This window comes from Ranitomeya imitator, chromosome 2 (assembly GCF_032444005.1).
Source record: "Ranitomeya imitator isolate aRanImi1 chromosome 2, aRanImi1.pri, whole genome shotgun sequence".
In the NCBI taxonomy this organism is placed as follows: domain Eukaryota; kingdom Metazoa; phylum Chordata; class Amphibia; order Anura; family Dendrobatidae; genus Ranitomeya; species Ranitomeya imitator.
In genome coordinates, this window is record NC_091283.1 from 118,755,369 (window position 1) to 118,776,510 (window position 21,142).

The following is a 21,142-nucleotide window of genomic DNA, read 5'->3' on the forward strand; positions in this document are numbered from 1 at the left end:
TCTCTATTCCACGCAGTGGGAAACAATGTGAAGGATTGATGCAGAGCATTGCATGTGACAAGCATAGCTTTTAAACTACAGCTCTTATCTTACGGTGCTGTCATCCTGTGAGATGAGAGCTGTAGTGTGTGATTAGCGCTTTTCTCATGCAGCGCTGTACATTGATTCGCATTATTCTCCGATACCTGAAATACATACATACATACATACCTGAGGCCATTTCCTTTTTTTTTCCTTTGCATGACATATCCTACTTGTGATTAGGCAACCTCATACTTGGGAAAAAGTAAGCAACAAATCTTTGCCAACTGCCCCTCTGGTTATGATGGAAATTAGCTTATAAAGTTTACAACCATAAATCTCGGCAACAGAGATGAGAAGTAAAAAATATATATGCCATATATGTTTTATTCATATATTCAGCCACTTCATCATGATGTGTCCAGTTAACCCCTTCACACCGAAGCCTGTTTTCAACTTCCTGACCAGGCCATTTTTTTCAATTCTGTCCACTGTCACTTTATAAGGTCATAACTCTGAAACGCTTCAACGTATCCTGATCATTCTGAGACTGTTTTCTTGTGACATATTGTACTTTATGATAGTGGTAAAATTTCTTCGATATGACTTGCATTTATTTGTGAAAAAATGGAAGTTTGGCGAAAATTTAGCAATTTTTAAACTTTTAGTTTCTATGCCCTTAAATTAGAAAGTCATGTCATACAAAATAGTTAATAAATAACATTACCCACATGTCTGCTTTACATTAGCACAATTTTGGAAACATAATTTTTTTGTTAGGAATTTATAAGGGTTAAAAGTTGACCAGCGATTTCTCATTTTTACAACAAAATTTGCAAAACCATTTTTTTAAGGACCACCTCACACTTGAAGTGACTTTGAGGGGCCTATATGACAGAAAATATCCAAGAGTGACACCATTCTCAAAACTGCACCCCTCAAGGTTCTCAAAACCACATTCAAAATATTTTTTTAACCCTTCAGGTGCTTCACAGGAATTTTTGGAATGTTTAAAAAAATTTAGCATTTAACTTTTTAACCAAATTTTTAATTCAGATCCAATTTGTTTTACTTTACCAAGGGTAACAGGAGAAATTGGACCACAAAAGTCATTGTACAATTTGTCCTGAGTACGCTGATACCCCATATGTGGGGGTAAACCACTGTTTGGGCACATGACAGAGCTCGGAATGGAAGGAGCGCCATTTGACTTTTCAATGCAAAATTTGCTGGAATTGAGATCGGACACCATGTCGCGTTTGGAGAGCCTCTGATATGCCTAAACAGTGGAAACCCCCCACAAGTGACACCACTTGCTTTATATACATCAGATAGGATACAGCAAAACACTGTAGTATATATCATATAAGATACATTGAAACACTGTTGTATACATCACGTAGAATACACTGAGAAGCTGCTATATACAGTTCATCACATAGGAGACACTGAAACTCTGCTATATATTCACATAAAATACACTAACACTGCTGTATACATTATATAGGATACAATGAGACTGCTGTACACATCACATAAGATACGCTGAGACTCTGCTCTTTGCATCACATAGGAAACACAAAAGCCCTCAATATAAATCACATGAGAAATACTGAGACTGCTGTTTAAATTACATAGGATGCACTGAGACGCTGCTGTATTCATCACAGGATGCCCTGAGACTGCTGTATTCATCACAGGATGCCCTGAGACTGCTGTATACATCACATTGGATAAACTGAGACTCTGTTGCATACATCACAAATTATACATTGATACTGCTGTATAGATCACATAGGAAACACTGAGACTGCTGTGTAAATCACATAGGAGACACTGTGTGCTGTATGTGCAGTGATATCCAAAAAGATTTAAAAAGCAAAAGCAAGAATAGATAAAGTTATAGTTTATTAAATACAAAAGGCATAACAAATTCTTAAAAATAGATTAAGTGACAGGTCATCAATGAGCCTTCGTTCCAAAAGTATAAATAATTGCAGAGTACAAAAGGCAGGAGGATTGAACTTACGAAGCAATCATATTACCATGTTACAATCAATTTTTAAGAATTTTTTATGTCTTCTGTATTTCATAAACTATAACTGTTTATCTATTGCTGCTTTTGCTTCTTAATTCTTTTTGGATACTGTTGATGGTGGAAGTGCGGCTAATATAGGCCAATTCTGTTACTTGGTTTATCTGTGTATACAGGGTGGGCCATGTATATGGATACACCTAAATAAAATGGAAATGGTTGGTGATATCAACTTCCTGTTTGTGGCACATTAGTATATGGGAGGGGGAAAACTTTTCAATATGGGTGGTGACCATGGTGGCCATTTTGAAGTCAGCCATTTTGGATCCAACTATATTTTTTATAATGGGAAGAGAGTCATATGACACATGAAACTTATTTAAGCATGATCGAATCACTCCCATGCTTAAAAGTTGGCAAGATGTTCTTTTCCTGAAATTCTGTGCCCTCTTTTCTCCACACATACCTTTTGATTATTGTGGTAAAAAAAAGTTCTATTTTAACCTCATCAATCCAAAGGACTTGTTTCCAAAATGCATCAGGCTTGTTTAGATGTACTTTTTCATATTTCTGACACTAAATTTTATGGTGAGGATGCAGGAGAGGTTTTCTTTGAATTACTCTTCCATGAAGGCACATTTGTGCAGGTGTCTCTGAACAGTAAAACAATGTACCACAACTTCAGATTCTGCTAAATGTTACTGAAGGTCTTTTGCAGTCAAGCAAGTGTTCTCATTTGCCTCTCTTGCAATCCTATGAGCAGCTCTCACTGAAATTTTGCTTGGTCTTCCAGACCTTAATCTTGACTTTCACTGTTCCTGTTAACTGCCATTTTTAATTATATTTCGAATTGAGAAAAGGACAACTTGAAAACACTTTACTCAGGCAAAGAAATCAAACAATAGATATCCATAAATTATGAATAATAATGAGAAATGACACAGGGAAAAAGTTTTTAACACATAAAACAAGAGAGGTGCAAAAATGGAAAGTCATGACATCAGCTGAAATATATCAGTAATTAGAAAGCAATCCTGACACAGTGAAAAATAATACCAGCTGGTACAACTGATGGCTTATAAAAAGGTTTCTTATCACCAAGGTACCACACAAGAAACATCTCATGATTAGTAAAATCTGTGAGCTGTCTCAAGACCTTCACATCCTTATTGTTGCAAAATATACTGATGGCATCAACAGAGGAATTTCTAAACTGCTAAAGGTTTACAGTGTGCACTGTTGGGGTGATAATTCTGAAGTGGAAACCTCCGACCTCCGATCCTCACAAGATCTCCTTCTCTACTCCCCTCTTATCTCTTCTTCCCACAATCGTATACAAGATTTCTCTCGCGTATCACCCCTACTCTGGAACACTCTGCCACAACACATCAGACTCTCGCCTACCATCGAAACCTTCAAAAAGAGCCTGAAGACCCACCTCTTCCGACAAGCCTACAACCTGCAGTAACCACCGATCGACCAACCACTGCATGACCAGCTCTATCCTCGCCTACTGTATCCTCACCCATCCCTTGTAGATTGTGAGCCTTCACGGACAGGGTCCTCTCTCCTCCTGTACTAGTTATGATTTGTATTGTTTAAGATTATTGTACTTGTTTTTATTATGTATACCCCTCCTCGCATGTAAAGCGCCATGGAATAAATGGCGCTATAACAATAAATAATAATAATAAATAATAACATTGTTCAATATCATGTTCCGTAACATGTTCAATAATTATTTCACCCACTGTGCATCACATAGGACACATTGATACTCTGCTGTGTCATGCCACAAATAACGCTGCAGCTGGATACAGCCTTTACTATTTCAGCAAAGCACATGTCTGTTCTGGTGGAATATTGATGTGCAGCAGCCGATCTTTGACATGATACAACAATGCAACAGCATCGCCAGCATTGCTGGAAATGCACCACTACAGGATGTAAGTGTACATTGTTTATCTTTTTCTTAGACACTATATTGATTAAACAATGGATGCCCAATACTGGACAACGCACTTAATACAATTACTTACTTTTAGAGAAGTTATTTTGTTAATACCTAAATATTGAGAAAATATTATTAAGACCATACTGTTGGTCCTCTCTAAAGGATTTATTCGATAATCCTAGTTTCCATATTGGGTGCTCAAAGACACTGCTGATGTTGTGTCTATTGGATGCTTGACAGGTAGTGTGCACACATTCTATTCTAATTAATAGGAAAGGTTGTGCTACCTGGCAAGCGACTAATAGTTGCCAAGTCAGCAGAATCTCAGCGCACGATATTGAAATAAAAGGCACTTAACATATTTAACTGTCAAGTGGTGTGTCACCAAGCTACTAAAGAAATTCTGTCTGGGGACCAAATGTCCTCTTAAGATTGCACCTGAAGTTAATAATTTGATACAAGACAAAATTGCATTGGAATATGTCGTGTCATGACATTGTTGATTTCATAGATGTCACACCATAAACCGCTAGCCCCATTGTCCCAACATGTGACGGAGTACCCATGTGCTGTAAGGTGACTAGGTACCCTTACTGATATGATTAAACATCTGAGATCTATAAATATGAGGGCAGTATGGAGAAGGCAGACAGTCTTCATGCATCTTCCATATATACTCCGATTTATCATATTTATTTTATGACTTTGAGGTTCCAACTCTTCTCTAAAGATCAGCTTGCCCTTGTCATTATATTCTCTTACTCTTAATACACAAAGGCTTTACTTGAGTGCTGGCTTCTACGTTCTTATGAGTTATATTCATTTTTTTTTCTGATGTCTTTTTGTCTGAGTGTGTAAAATGGTTTTTCAAGAAAGTGTCAAGTTGCTATTTAATGAACCTCTCAAAACGGAGAGATTTTATAGTTAAGTACTGCAGCCATTTGATTAGGTCACTGTCAAGTGTACTATGTAGTCACCTTTCTCCACTGACTGTGAGGACTATTCCTTCTTTGCTACAAGCCTGCCTCTTAGTCATTTTACAACATATAACCATTATCTGCATCGCCTGATGCTATAAATTGTTATTAATATAATGTATTCATAATGTTGAAAGCTTTGACCTTCATCAGATTGCCCTAAAGTAATTGTTCATATTTTGGCTAGTTTCCAATTTATAGTTTTAGAAAGAACATCTTTTATACTTTTGACAGAATAAAAGTTTCTTTTTTGGCTTGTGTTTTTTTGGGTCCTTAAATGTTTTATGTCACTCCTTTTGATCATATAAGTTATGATAGTAGATGCATTTCCTCCGCTTGAGTATTTGATCATAATTTACTATTAGTTATAAGCCTGGTAACTGACACTTTAAGCACTGCTGTCATTTCTTTCCTAAGCTTATTGGTGCTTCACTCCAGGCAAAGCCGTGTTACCTTCCAACATTACAAGCTTAGCTACAGATTACATATTTTCCATGTTGATAATTTGCTATCTCATTTGTAGGAAGATTATAAACTATGCACGTTTTGCCATTTCCATTTTCAGAATTAAGTACAGCTCTAAAAATAGTTCTTTTTGGTTTTCATACGTTTCTGATCAGAGATGTATGAATTGTGCATGCTTTTTAAAAATGGCTTCATGCAACTAATAGCACTCACATAACCCGAGTAATGAAATTGCAGCGTACAAACATATGAGATTCTTAAAAAACTAATATCAAAATGTAAATGGTTGCACATCATGTTAACACTGCCTTCAGATATTCTTCACATATACAGAGTAAAATGTTGCAGATATTTGCTAGTGGCTTGTCCACACTCTCCTGCTTTTAGGGGTTTCTACATTAAATCCATTTATGATATATCCGCAAGACTCGGGCACCCCTTCTACGCCAGGTAAAATATGTGTGGCACTTTTTATTTAAATCTAAGCAATGTGGGAAACATTTAACCCTTGTTCTTGTAAAATGTTACAGTTCAGATATGGAAACCTTCAGTATTCAGTATACACGATACTGGGGAAACTGAAATTTAGCTGCAGGTGTTTTGCAGTAACTCAAGGGTTTTTGACCTCCTGGCTCCTCAGGAATTTGGTGGTGATAGTGTAAGGTGCCCAAGGCAGTAGCAGTGGGAGAGCTGCTGATTCTCTACACCCTTGCACCCCACAAACACACCGTGTCCCAGTTCATTGGTGTTGTGCTGCATACAGTACATCGTACTCACTTGCAGGCCAAAGTCCTGCACTGCATCCCCATCCTTAGGTCCAGGATCAACCGTATGCTCATAAGGGGACACCTGACTCGTTATAACAAGTTCAACTTTACGTGACACTTCAAAAACATCAATATTTATCACGCAGTATCGGGCACAGCACCCTCCAGTTCCATTTTCATCAACACAGTACATTTCAAGCCCCTGCTTACATTCATCTCGAAACATCCCTTCGCTTGATCTTAGGGATTTCCCATCCGGCACCATAGCACTCCCAAGATCCATTACATTTCCCTCATGCATTTCTCTATCCAGCTGCCTCTGTATGGAAGAGATTAAGGCATACTCCTCAGTGCCTAGTTTGGGTCACAGGACTGGATGTTGCAGGAATGTCCACAGGAAATTTGGTAAGTCCTAATGCTGCCAAAACACTATATACTCCATGTGCCTCCAGCCCGCTGCCACTTGAACCTGAACTTTAAACAAAGCTCACATTATTTCTAACTAAGACTGACTAAATGCTTCCCCTTTTTGCTTCATCCCCTCCTTCTCATCCTGGGCTGGCCCCAAACATTTAACTGTTTGTTTTGTCTGTTCCCCTATTATACAATAATAAGCCCATCACTGGCTATCTACCCTAATGCTCTGATCTATCACTGATCTAATACGAAAGTAAATATACACCCTACAATTGTCTTCAGGAGCAGGTATACGACAGTCTTTGTCATACCCTTACAATAGCATCCTCTTCCATCCAGGTAATGTAGGTAGTTTTCCATTAAAGAAGACCTGTCACTAAAGGTACCGTCACACTGAACGACATCGCTAGCGATCCGTGACATTGCAGCGTCCTGGCTAGCGATATCGTTCAGTTTGACACGCAGCAGCGATCAGAATCCTGCTGTGATGTCGTTGGTCGCTGCAGAAAGTCCAGCACTTTGTTTCGTCGCTGGACTCCCTGCAGACATCGCTGAATCGGCGTGTGTGACGCCGATTCAGCGATGTCTTCACTGGTAACCAGGGTAAACATCGGGTTACTAAGCGCTTAGTAACCCGATGTTTACACTGGTTACCAGCGTAAAAGTTAAAAAAAACAAACACTACATACTTACCTACCGCTGTCTGTCCCCGGCGCTGTGCTTTCCTGCACTGGCTGTGAGCGCCGGCCAGCCGGAAAGCACAGCGGTGACGTCACCGCTCTGCTTTCCGGCCGCAGTGCTCACAGTCAGTGCAGGAAAGCACAGCGCCGGGGACAGACAGCGGAAGGTAAGTATGTAGTGTTTGTTTTTTTTACTTTTACGATGGTAACCAGGGTAAACATCGGGTTACCAAGCACTGCCCTGCGCTTAGTAACCCGATGTTTACCCTGGTTACCAGTATCGTTGGTCGCTGGAGAGCTGTCTGTGTGACAGCTCTCCAGCGACCAAACAGCGATGCTGCAGCGATCGACATCGTTGTCGGTATCGCTGCAGCGTCTCTGAGTGTGAAGGTACCTTAAGTCAAAATATCTAGTTTTTGCTCAAATTTTAGTTCCACTGCTCTCCTGAGTATTCTGGTTTTTTTTTTGGTTTTTTTTCATTTTTAAAATCCACCGTTGGGTTCCAGAGACATTAGCCTTTCTGTTTAGTGCAAATTTGTATGATCTTTACCAAGGAAGAGTTGCTTTCAGGATAGTTAGGCAAAAAGAAAACAAGCCTAAAGACTCTCCACCAAAGATCTGAATAGCCATGACCCCCTTGATGAAGACCATAAAACTAGCTCTAAATAAAATGTCCCATATCTCTGGATGAACCACATACTGGATTAAAAATAAATAAATAAAAGACTGAATACGCTGAGGAGCAGTGGGAATGAAATAGAAAAAATTGCCACTTTTTGACATGGTGACAGGCCCTCTTTTACTTTGATCTTGCATATTATGCTTCAAATTGTATCTCTAGCAATATTCATTGCCTTTGCTACTCTTTTGAATCCTTTTTTTGCTTCTCTTAAGTTTGTGGACCTCTCTCTTACCTAGCATGCAATCAAATGCCACAATGAACAAAGTCCTAGCCAGTCCAGGTATTTGGTCTATTTTGCTTGTGATTTGATAGTCTCTAAATTTGTTGTATTAGGCAGCTAGACGTAGTTTACTATTTGGTGTTCGCCTCTAATAGGCATATACAGCCGAAAATGATGCACACACGGTGACATTGTCTCCACCATTATAGTAAATTGCCCTGTCAGTACATACACCCGAATCCTGTTTTGCGAAGATTCGGACGTAAGCCCCAATTCGGCCACTAAACGTGGGGAGGAATGCAATGTGAAAGGGCCTCCTTAAAGGGAACCTGTCACCCCGTTTTTTCAGATTGAGATAAAAATACTGTTAAATAGGGCCTGTGCTGTGCGTTACAATAGTGTATGTAGTGTACCCTGATTCCCCACCTATGCTGCAAAATACATTACCAAAGTCGCCGTTTTCGCCTGTCAATCAGGCTGGTCAGGTCAGGTGGGCGTGGTGACATCGCTGTTTCTTCCCCAGCTTTCCGTTGGTGGCGTAGTGGTGTGCGCATGTCCAAGTGCCGAATCCACTGTTCGCACGTGAAGAAACAGCGCGCGATCTGCGCTATTACCCTTGTCATCGGTGGGGGCGGCCATCTTCCTGGGGCCGCGCGTGCGCAGATGGAGTGCTCTGCTGCACGGGGCTTCAGGAAAATGGCTGCGGGATGCCGCGCGTGTGCAGAAACAGCGATGTCACCACGCCCACCTGACCTGACCAGCCTGATTGACAGGCGAAAACGGCGACTTTGGTAATGTATATCGCAGCATAGGTGGAGAATCGGGGTACACTACATACACTATTGTAACGCACAGCACAGGCCCTATTTAACAGTATTTTTATCTCAATCTGAAAAAACGGGGTGACAGGTTCCCTTTAAGGAGGCCCTTTCACATTGCATTCCTCCCCACGTTTAGTGGCCGAATTGGGGCTTACGTCCGAATCTTCGCAAAACAGGATTCGGGTGTATGTACTGACAGGGCAATTTACTATAATGGTGGAGACAATGTCACCGTGTGTGCATCATTTTCGGCTGTATATGCCTATTAGAGGCGAACACCAAATAGTAAACTACGTCTAGCTGTCCGCCTCCAGTAGGCGTGTACGGCGAAAATTATGCACAACAGAGCATACTGTGAATTTGTCTCCACCATTATATTAATGGTCCTGTTGGCGCATACGCCTAAATCTTGTTTTACTTGAGATATGGGCATAAGCCTCAACAAGGTCACTGGTTGTGGGCAAGAACGCAATGTGAAAGAGCCCTAAGACGATACCTGATTTACAAATGTGTGTTCTTATGAAGGTAAGTTGAATAATTCTGAGACTGCAGTAGTCAATAGAAGTGGCATTTTGTGCTTAATTTGGAGAAGCCACTTATTACATTAGCTGTACGAAGCTATTTACATTGATTGGTTTATTACAAACAGAACAAAATTTCAAAATTTTGCTAATAAACCTAAACTGCAATGGGGTTCAAATAATTTTGATTGCAACTCTATTGCTACATATTTTTAACCTACAACTCCACCCAAACTGCACATTTCTCAGCTATAAGTACTGAAAAATATTCCTAACTTAAGACAATGATGTTGAAAATGTAATTTAAAGCTACATCCCGCGTGAATTGGGTGAGGAAGTGGCACAATTATTAGGATTACTGCTGTGCCGTGGATTGAGTTGTGACCAGGGAACTTTCTACTCCAAGACTTTATGTTGCATGTCCTGGATTTCATTTCGACTTTCCATTAGATTGTGTATCATGTGTTACAGATTTATGGAAACAAGACTGCTAGCTCTGTGTGACAGGGGACTGGGGTTCGCTGGCCTAATTTTCGGATTCTATTAACTATAGTCCAAGTCTTCTCTGCTGCAAAAATAAAATACAATGCAAAAATGTTTCCCATTTTATAACGGTAATCTCAGTGTAAAATTATACATTAATGGATGAATTTCTCTGTTCTTATTAGGGATATTGCACAAAGGAGATGGAGAAAATATATTCATATCACAGCAGCCTCCTGTGATTTCAACACTGATGGGTAATGGTCTGCAGAGAACCCTCTCGTGCTCCACTTGCAATGGACCAGTACATAACAACAAGCTTTTTGCTCCTGTTGCTATGGCAACCGGACCTGATGGGAGCATCTATATTGGAGATTTCAATTTTGTAAGACGGATACACCCATCTGGAAATGTCATAAGCATTTTAGAGCTTCGGTAAGAGCATAGATTGTACCTTGTTATCTATAATAAATACACGGCATCTACTAATGTGGGAGTAAGAAATGACTATGCAGCAGCAGACGGTCAGAGGTTACCCCAATCTTTATATTACACCCTCCTACTATACACGATGGATAGGAGAAACTAAAATCACTATCACAAAGCTTGCAAGTACAAGAGAAATTAGGGTCAGAAGCTCCAGGCAGGAAAATATCTAAAATATCCAAATTTGTGACAGTAGTAATTGTCACTAACTCTAAGTGCGTTACGCTACCAGCAGCTGATAATGGCTGGCAATTGTTTTATTCACATTGCTATGGGTGAAAAGGTATTTTCTGATAATAGATGTTATTTGCGAGCATCCACTCCTGTTTTGAAACATCAATGTGAAAATTCTGCTCTTTTAATCCAATATGTTTTCTAATACAAGCATTAACATGTGGAGCAATTCTGGTTTCATCACTGTGTAATGCATCATTTTCTACTATATCTTCCGTATTGTTCAATATATCTAAATACGTCTAATATCTTAAAATAAAAAACAGAAAATCGCATTCTATGATTTTTGAATAATTAAATTGCATTGTATTGCATAAAATACAGTTAAGTCCATATATATTTGGACAGAGACAACATTTTTCTAATTTTGGTTATAGACATTACCACAATGAATTTTAAACAAAACAATTCAGATGCAGTTGAAGTTCAGACTTTCAGCTTTCATTTGAGGGTATCCACATTAAAATTGGATGAAGGGTTTAGGAGTTTCAGCTCCTTAACATGTGCCACCCTGTTTTTAAAGGGATCAAAAGTAATTAGACAGATTAAATAATTTTAAATAAAATGTTCATTTCTAGTACTTGGTTGAAAACCCTTTGTTGGCAATGACTGCCTGAAATCTTGAACTCATGGACATCACCAGACGCTGTGTTTCCTCCTTTATGATGCTCTGCCAGGCCTTCACTGCGGTGGTTTTCACTTGCTGTTTGTTTGTGGGCCTTTCTGTCTGAAGTTTAGTCTTTAACAAGTAAAATGCATGTTCAATTGGGTTGAGATCAGGTGACTGACTTGGCCATTCGGGAATATTCCACTTCTTTGCTTTAATAAACTCCTGGGTTGCTTTGGCTTTATGTTTTGGGTCATTGTCCATCTGTAGTATGAAATGACAACCAATCAGTTTGGCTGCATGTGGCTGGATCTGAGCACACAGTATGTCTCTGAATACCTCAGAATTCATTCGACTGCTTCTGTCCTGTGTCACATCATCAATAAACACTAGTGACCCAGTGTCACTGGCAGCCATGCATGCCCAAGCCATCACACTGCCTCCGCCGTGTTTTACAGATGATGTGGTATGTTTTGGATCATGAGCTGTACCACGCCTTCGCCATACTTTTCTCTTTCCATCATTCTGGTAGAGGTTGATCTTGGTTTCATCTGTCTACAGAACGTTCTTCCAGAACTGTGCTGGCTTTTTTAGATTTTTTTTTAGAAAAGTCCAGTCTAGCCTTTTTATTCTTGATGCTTATGAGTGTCTTGCACCGTGCAGTGACCCCTCTGTATTTACTTTCATGCAGTCTTCTCTTTATGGTAGATTTGGATATTGATACGCCGACCTCCTGGAGAGTGTTGTTCGCTTGGTTGGCTGTTGTAAAGGGGTTTCTCTTCCCTATGAAAATTATTCTGCGATCATCCACCACTGTTGTCTCCCGTGGGCGCCCAGGTCTTTTTGCATTGATGAGTTCACCAATGCTTTCTTTCTTTCTCAGGATGTACCAAACTGTAGATTTTGCCACTCTTAATATTGTAGCAATTTCTAAGATGTTTTTTTTCTGTTTTCGCAGCTTAAGGATAGGTTGTTTCACCTGCATTCGGAGCTCCTTTGACCGCATGTTTATTTTACAGCAAAACCTTCCAAATGCAAGCACCACACCTCAAATCAACTCCAGGCCTTCTATCTGCTTAACTGAGAATGACATAATGAAAGGATTGCCCACATCTGTCCAAGAAATAGCCTTGGAGTCAATTGTCCAATTACTTTTGGCCCCTTCAAAAACAGGGTGGCACATGTTAAGGAGCTGAAACTCCCAAACCCTTCATCCAATTTTAATGTGGATACCTGCAAATGAAAGCTGAAAGTCTGAACTTTCACTGCATCTGAATTGTTTTGTTTAAAATTCATTGTGGTAATGTCTATAACCAAAATTAGAAAAATGTTGTCTCCGTCCAAATATATATTGACTTAACTGTAAGTATTTGATCACATACTAACGAGCAAGAATTCTGGCTCTCACAGACCTGTTAGTTTTTCTTTAAGAAGCCATCCTAATTAGCACTCATTACCTATATTAATTGCACCTGTTTGAACTCGTTATCTGTATAAATGACACCTGTTCACACAATCAATCACACTCCAACCTCTCCACAATGGCCAAGACCAAAGAGCTGTTTAAGGACACCAGGAACAAAATTGTAGACCTCCACAAGGCTGGGATGAGCTACAGGACAATAGGCAAGCAGCTCGGTGAGAAGGCAAGATATGTTGGCATAATATTAGAAACTGGAAGAAACACAAGATGACTGTCAATCTTGATAGACCCAAACATTACAGTTACTAGCACACTATGCCATCATGAATTAAAATCCTGCAGGGCACACAAGGTCCTCCCTGCTCATGCCAGTACATGTACAGACCCATTTGAAGTTCACCAATGACCATCTTGGTAATTTAGAGGAGGCATGGGAGAAGGTCATGTGGTCAGATGAGACCAAAATAGAACTTTTTTGTATCAACTCCATGTTTAGAGAAAGAAGAAGGATGAGTACAACCCCGAGAACACCATCCCAACTACAAAGCATGGTGAGGGAAACCTCATACTTTTGGGGATGGTTTTCTGCAAAGGAGACAGGTAGTGATGAGCGAGTGTACTTGTTGCTCGGGTTTTCCCGAGCATGCTCGGGTCGTCTCCGAGTATTTGTAACTGCTTTATTTATTTTTTGTTGCCTCAGCTGCATGATTTACAGCTGATAGCTTGAATACATGTGGGGATTCCCTAATAATCAGGCAAGCCCCACATGTACTCAGGCTGGCTAGCAGCCGTAAATCATGCAGCTGCATCAACAAAAACTAAATCTTCGAGCAGTTACAAATACTCAGAGACCACCCGAGCATGCTCGAAAAAACCCGAGCAACGAGTACACTCACTCATCACTAGAGACAGGACAACTGCATTGGATTGAAGGGAGATCATTAAAGATGGGTCATTGATGGGTCTTCCAGCATGACAATGACACAAAACACACAGCCAGGGCAACTAATGAGTGGAGGATTGCAAGCACACCTGAACCCAATAGAAAATCTTTGAAGGGAGCTGAAACTCAATTTGGCAAACTTGGTGAAGAAGTACAGTAAACATCTTACCTCTGTAATTGCAAAAAATAATTTCTGTACCAAATATTAAGTTCCATTTTTCTATTGTATCAAATACTTATTTCATGCAATAAAATACAAGATAATTATGTAAAAATCATACAGTTTGATTTTCTGGATTTTTTTTTTAAGATTGTGTCTCTCACAGTTGAAGTGTACCTATGATACAAATTACAATCCTCTCCATTTTTTGTAAGTGGGAAAGCTTGCAAAATCAGCAGTGTATCAAATACTTATTTTCCCCACTGTATATCCCAGTTTATATGTAAGGATGAAAGCTTTGCAGGTCACATGATTCTCCTTTAGAACCTTCTAGAACACTGTAATACTTTTATTACTGGAAGTTGTCAAATAACCAGATAGTATCAAGTAATCAGATAACTAGCAGTGAACCAGTTAATACTCAGCAGTGAACCAAGGATCTGCTACTCCCTTTACATATCTTGCAAAAAACATGCATCATCCAGGTTTCAGCAAGCAGACCTTATTCACTGTATAATACAATTATACCATTTTCTACTATAGTTTCTGTATTTGTATTTAATATTTGTAAATATGTCTAACTAGATGGAGACCCAATGCTATCGCAGCGGGAAGGCGGTAATGTCACGATGGGGGCAGGCATGCAGCGCTGTTGCTGCCTAATGGCATCCTGTGATAATCTAATGACTTTTGCATCAGGGGACTCATGTGCTTGATGCCTATGCTTATATGCATTGCTTTTGTCCCAGCAATGCTGTTGCTCTTCAGGAGTCTCATTTGCCCTTTGTTGTCTTCAACGTTGTGCCTTTGCTGTTTTCATTGTCATTGGCGTACTTTTTAGGAGGAGCCATGTTGGCATTTTTGCTTTTTGCATTATTTGAGATATTTGCTTTTTAAAGGGGTTTTCCCATGAACAAAAGTTAGTTTTAAAAATTGTCTGTGTCTGTCTGTGTACGGAGCATACCACAGCTCCTGGGCAGGGGAGGAAGCAAAAGACAATACTGACATTACAGCAAGAGATTGCAGAGGATACATTTTGTGAGGTTAAATATTTTTAAAAAGCAGTCAGTGACATATTTTACCTCACAGTATGAATCCACTATGATTTCCTGCTGTAATGTCAGTATTATCTTTTCTTCCTCCCCTGCCCAGGAAATGTGGTATGCTCCGTACATGGTCACACACAGTCAATTTTTAAAATGAACTTTCGTTCTTGGGAAAACCCCTTTAATGTGACCAGCTTCCACTGCCTGTAGACACGTCGCGCATCTTCTACCGGAATCAGCCGAGTGATTCACTGCACCTGAGCGTAATTCACGCAGACGCAGTAAATCGGACCACCGCCATCTTTGTGAAGACAGATAGCAATGGTCACATTAAAACTGTGCATGCTCTCCTGAACAAAGATGGCGGCAGTCAGTGAATCATTCGGCTGAATCGGCGGCGGCATGATCGCGATGGTGTTCCGCTGGTGGTACCATGCAAGAGGCTGTGAGAGTGTGAGAGTGTGAGAGTGTGGTGCGACGGTGTTCCACTGGTGGTACCGTGTAATAGGTTGGTACCAGCAGCAGTTTCCATATTGAGACACCTATCACTTGGGTGTCCCAATATGGCGGTCCATAAACTTCCTCCGCTTGGAATTCTGGAATACGGTGACGTCTGGACAGAACAGGAAATTAAAATATTGCAAGGCAATTATATAAATAGATATCTCAGCTTAAATATAGAGATGGGAACATTCTATTTCTCAGTATATATGTAGGGATAAAAGTTTTGCAGGTCACATGATTCTGCTTGAGAAACTTCTAGACGACTCATACTTTTATTACTGAATGTGGTCAAATAACCAGAGAGTGTCAAGTAATCAGATAATGCTAAGCAGGAAACCAAGGATCCACCATTCCCGATATGCATGTCACAAAATAATGCCTCATCTAGGTTTCAGCAAAAAGACCGTATTCACTGTGTAATGTAGTTACGCAATTTTCTACAATTGTTTCTATATTTTTTCAATATTTGCACATATGTTTAATATCTAAGCTTATATGTAGAGATGAGAGAATGACATATCCCAGCTTATATGCAGAGATAGAAGCATTATACCGTATTTCCAAGCTTTTGAGATGAAAGTTATGCAGGTCACATGATTCTGCTACAGAACCTTCTGGAGCACTGATTTCTCATACCCACAACCAACATGAAAAACATGAAAATAAAAAGTTTTAATCCTGCAGATAAGTGTTTCTAATCCTTTCAGTGTCATAGAGATGACTGTAAAACATCTATGAAGTGTATTAATAACACATACCTTTAGTGTAGCTGGATTCACACATTTTAGGAAACTGTTTTGCATTAGAATAATGTTGTAAAACAAATCTATTAAGATAAAAAAAAAATTGGACCAAAAAATTAAATTATGTAAAATATTAAAATCATACCTACTCACCAGTTAGATCTCCCACCTCTCCAATGTTGCTACTATTTTGTTGTCCGTTTGTCATTTTTTTTACTTCCTCTCCTACTTACACATGGGCAGGTAATGACTAGCTACCGTAGTATACAGCACAAGACCGGTGAGCTCTGTCATTGGCTGCAGTTGTCCCATGTATAGACAAGACATCATTGCAGCCAAGTAAACAGAGATCTGCAAAAAAAGCACCCAAGAGGCAGGAGATATTATATGGCAGTATATGTTCTTTTGTTATTTTATACCTTTATTTCCTGTCTTTGTGCAATTTTTTTGTATTATTTTGGAAAAGTCTTTTAAAAGGGTTAAATAATGGGGATAACCACTGTCCATATTTGTTTTTAGTGCACATGAACATTATAGATTAGGGTTTCCCCTTGCTTACTATTATCCAGAACATAGTGCTGATGGGCAACTGCCACCTTCAATTATTATTAATATTATTATTTTTTATTATTATAGCGCCATTTATTCCATGGCGCTTTACATGTGAGGAGGGGTATGCATAATAAAACAAGTACAATAATCTTGAACAATACAAGTCACAACTGGTACAGGAGGAGAGAGGACCCTGCCCGCGAGGGCTCACAATCTACAAGGGATGGGAGAGGATACAGTAGGCAAGGATAGAGCTGGTCATGCAGCGGTTTGTTCAATCAGTGGTTACTGCAGGTTGTAGGCTTGTCGGAAGAGGTGGGTCTTCAGGTTCTTTATGAAGGTTTCGATGGTAGGCGAGAGTCTGATATGTTGTGGTAGAGAGTTCCAGAGTAGGGGGGATGCACGGCTAGTGCATCAATGGCTAGTTGCTGCCATATCCTACACTACATGGTCGTCCAGTGGACACGGTGTATACTATGTTCTCCTGCAGTGACTTCTCAAAGCTTTCCTGGCAATAATAGAGTATTCCAGCCTTTGAATTTACATTTATCAGCTGATTTATTATTTTACCTATATTTATATTATATTATTATATTAGCAAATTAAGTAATTATATATTAGCCCAGAGAACACACATATCTAAAATGCTAGTGAGTGGAGCTACATTTCTGTAGTCGGGTTCTTTACAAGTGCTTCAGCCTCTTATGACCATGAATTGTATGTTATGTTGTATTGTAAATTGGAGATTACATTAATTGTTTTATTATCCTATTTTTTCGTGAAATATGTCTTCTATTCTATGCTATTGGGACACACCATAGCGTTAACCCTACCACTTACCTGGCTGGAAATATTTAAGTGGATGGAGTTTAGGTTATAAAATGCTGCAGCCCTGGTTGCTAGATTAGAGTAGTAGCAGTGAGGCTGCCACAGCAGGATCCCTTGTTCCATAGACCGACACAGCAGAACTATCTGAAGAAAATGTAATTGTTATGCCTGCTAACCACTCTGTGACTACAGACTTGTGAATCCTCATATTGGGCACACTGCAAGGATTCTCCGATTCCGACATTGGGAGTGGTGGGCAAGTGACCGGAAATAAGGGATTTCCATTCATGCAGTCACATGCCGACTAGATGTGGGTGACCTCACTCAATGCAAGTGAATTGAGCAAGGCCAGATACGTCTAGTTGGAATGAGACCATACGTATGCAAATCGGGATTACATGACCGCCTGCTGCCAACGCCGGCACCAGAGAATCGTCATAGCGTCCAGTGTGCACACTGTGAGGATTCACAAGTCTGTAATCCCATAGAGTAACTGTAGACTTGTACCACAAGACCTGACAACTTCTCTAAGACATATGCATCCGTATTAACCAGATGTGTAACCATCAAGCTTCTTGTACAACCATTTGCTGTTCTACATCTGGTGCTATAAAGTTATTACTGTTTTACAACACTGCTGACTCTCTAGTTTCCTTTCTATATCACTATCATGGTGTGGGCCACTGACCATCCAGCTATGAAGGAACAGTAATTGCTGGCATCACCCCCCACACATTCATCATATCATGTGCCCATCAGTATGCTAGTCACCAGGCATGGCCACCATCGATGACACGAGGCATCCAACCCATGGCCAATTTATTGTCTATTCTGCGCATTGCCATGCTACATCCTAGCAATATGCCCGAAACCACCTTCAATAATTACAGCTTCAATTCTATAATATTGCTGTATATAGGAAATAAAAGTAGACACAGTACAGTCATTTTGTAAGTAATTTATCAACCAAAGTATTCAAAATAATTGTAGCATGAAACACAATATTTCCAATTAATGCATGAATGGTTCATTTACCATATTAGCATTTTTACAGTACCTAATTTTACATGTTCAATATTACCCAACTCAATCAGATTTTTGCCTCTGGTGATAAAGAACTTTCATAAATACTCACGTGAATACACTGCACTTTCTCAAGCAGAACAAACAGCAACACGAGATTACATTTCATGCAGCCTTGATATTGTTTTTGTATAAATAAGTAAATGAATGTGAACTTGTACTAAGCAATGCAATTATTTGTTAATGACGAGACACTGGTATGGTTCTTGTAACACAAATTTAACATTTTTTGCAGTGCACTTTCTAAACAAGATGTTAAATCTAGAAAGTATATCCTGCGGCTAAGTGTCAAAATAAGTAAAATTAGCATTTCTAGCACTGTACACAGCAGAGTAGAAAGTAATCAGCGCTCTGTCAACATATTGCCTTTGTATTAGTGGTGCTAAATGAAACACCAATGAAAACTCAGTGGAATTGAACCTTGTTACTGAGCACAGGGAAAGTTTCTCAAAACGAAACTGCAAAGACAGAAAAGGTCTATCGACAAGGAATTTGTTTAGTTAGAGAGAGACGTGAAGAATTCCTAGCAACATGTAAAATTGTCACTATTGAGAAAAATTTTTGTTTTTGTGCTTTTGATTTTTTTTCCTACTCTTTTTCATGAGCTATAACTTTTTCAAGGTTCCATTGACATAACGCTATTAAGTTTCGTTTTTTTGCAGGACACCATTCATTTTACCATATAAAATATTGGGGTGAATTTTTTTTAAAAAACTATGTAGTTAAAAATGACCAAATAACATGATTCTTCCAAACAGAACGTTCATGGTGATCCCTAACATGTTTTTTTGCTTTGTTTTTTTTTATTAAAGTGGTAGAACACAAATCCTGAACTTTTTTTTTTAAACAAATTAGCTTTCCTTACCGTTTTTTGAACAACCAAAATTTTTGCTTTTTACAGTCGATCGAGCTGAATGAATGTTTGATTTTTGCGTTGTGCCATTTAGGTAAATCGGGCGCCTCAGATGCTTTTACATCAGTTTCATCTTTGTCTCTGTCCTACCAATCTTTACATATTTGGAAAATAGATCGCAAAAGCAAAGATTAATTGATGAGCAAACAACTGGACAATTCTGCCGCAAATTTGGCACATGGGTAAATCAGGCACCTCGAAAGGGTTATCACTGGCTTTAGGCTCTTTAGAACTTGCCAGGGCGGCACGGTGGCTCAGTGGTTAGCACTACAGCTTTGCAGCACTGGGGTCCTGAGTTCAAATCCCACCAAGGACAACATCTGCAAAGAGTTGTATGTTCTCCTCGTGTTTGAGAGGGTATCCTCCCACACTCCAAAAGACATACTGATTGGAAAGTTAGGTTGTGAGCCCCATTGGGTATGAGTATGTAAATCTCTGCGGAAAAAGAGAATGGTTTATAAGCAAAGCTAAATAAATAATTGTCAACATATTCTCAAAAATGTTTTGCAAAGATTAAATTATGGACAGACAACTAGTCCAATCTGCCCCAAACTAAGTATTAATTTAAGTCTTTTCAGGCCACTGCTAGAGTGATGTCAAATTTCTGTGCACAACAGCTCAAATATGTTGGCTTTATATCAATTGCAAAGTTTTTAACCTCACATACAAACAAGAAACAGTTAAACCAAATAGAACGGTGTAATGCTGGGTAATTCTACTGAATTTTAATATATTTCTTATAACAATATTTGACATCCATAATTAATAATAATGTGGTATTCTCCTTTAAGCATCACTAAATGCAGAATAGATAAACGAGTTGAAAAATTCCCCCATACGGAGTGTTATAATGTGGAAAGTTTTTCTCACATTTCTAACCCATTAATTTCAGCTTAGTTTTGTATTTGCCCACTGGGAGAATTATAATCATATGTGCTGATTCCGTGAATATTTCACTTTTCTCGTAAGCTAGTTGTATTTTTCTGTGAACTTTATAATCTGAAGAGATCTTTTAAAGCATACTCACTCTTGGCAAATTTGTTGCAGAACCTTCTGAAAATTAGTTCTATCTAATTAGGATTGTGCTTGCAGTATGTGAATTGCTTTCTGCAAACCACATGCAGATGAATGCGACACATTTGCAGAGTGTGAATATACCCATATAGGCACCTGATAATATGAAACATTACAATAAGGCCAAGGTCAAACAGTACAGTTTGGTTACATTTTTAAAGAGGTTGTCTGGGCATAAAATATTGATCACCTATCTTTAGGCTAAGTCATCAGCTATTATTAGCTATGACGGAACCAAATGTAGACACTGATAGAAGCAGCGCAGAACAGCTCCGGCTATTTAGCGCTGCAGAGCAGATCCTATTCAGATAATGCTTCACTACTTAAAGAGATTTTCCTCTTTCACTAACTTCCTGCCCACATGCTCAGGTGTGGAAAAAACTAAGGCCCCGATTTATCAACACCAGCATTAGAGTATGAGACTCCTGATTCATTAAGAGTAGTGATGAGCGAGAGTGCTCATTACTCGAGTTTTCCCAGCATGCTTGGGTGTTCTCCGAGTA

General features: G+C 39.3%; 1 protein-coding gene across 6 annotated transcripts in view; it reads left to right on the forward strand.

Annotated features, from left to right (window-relative positions):
- TENM1 (teneurin transmembrane protein 1) overlaps positions 1–21,142 on the forward strand; it is a 1,319,573-nt gene that overhangs the window by 1,137,552 nt on the left and 160,879 nt on the right. For all 6 annotated transcript variants that reach the window (XM_069747173.1, XM_069747175.1, XM_069747177.1 and 3 more), the window contains one exon: positions 10,229–10,478. In XM_069747173.1, the coding sequence (XP_069603274.1) occupies positions 10,229–10,478 (250 nt within the window). The remainder of the gene's footprint in view (positions 1–10,228; positions 10,479–21,142) is intronic.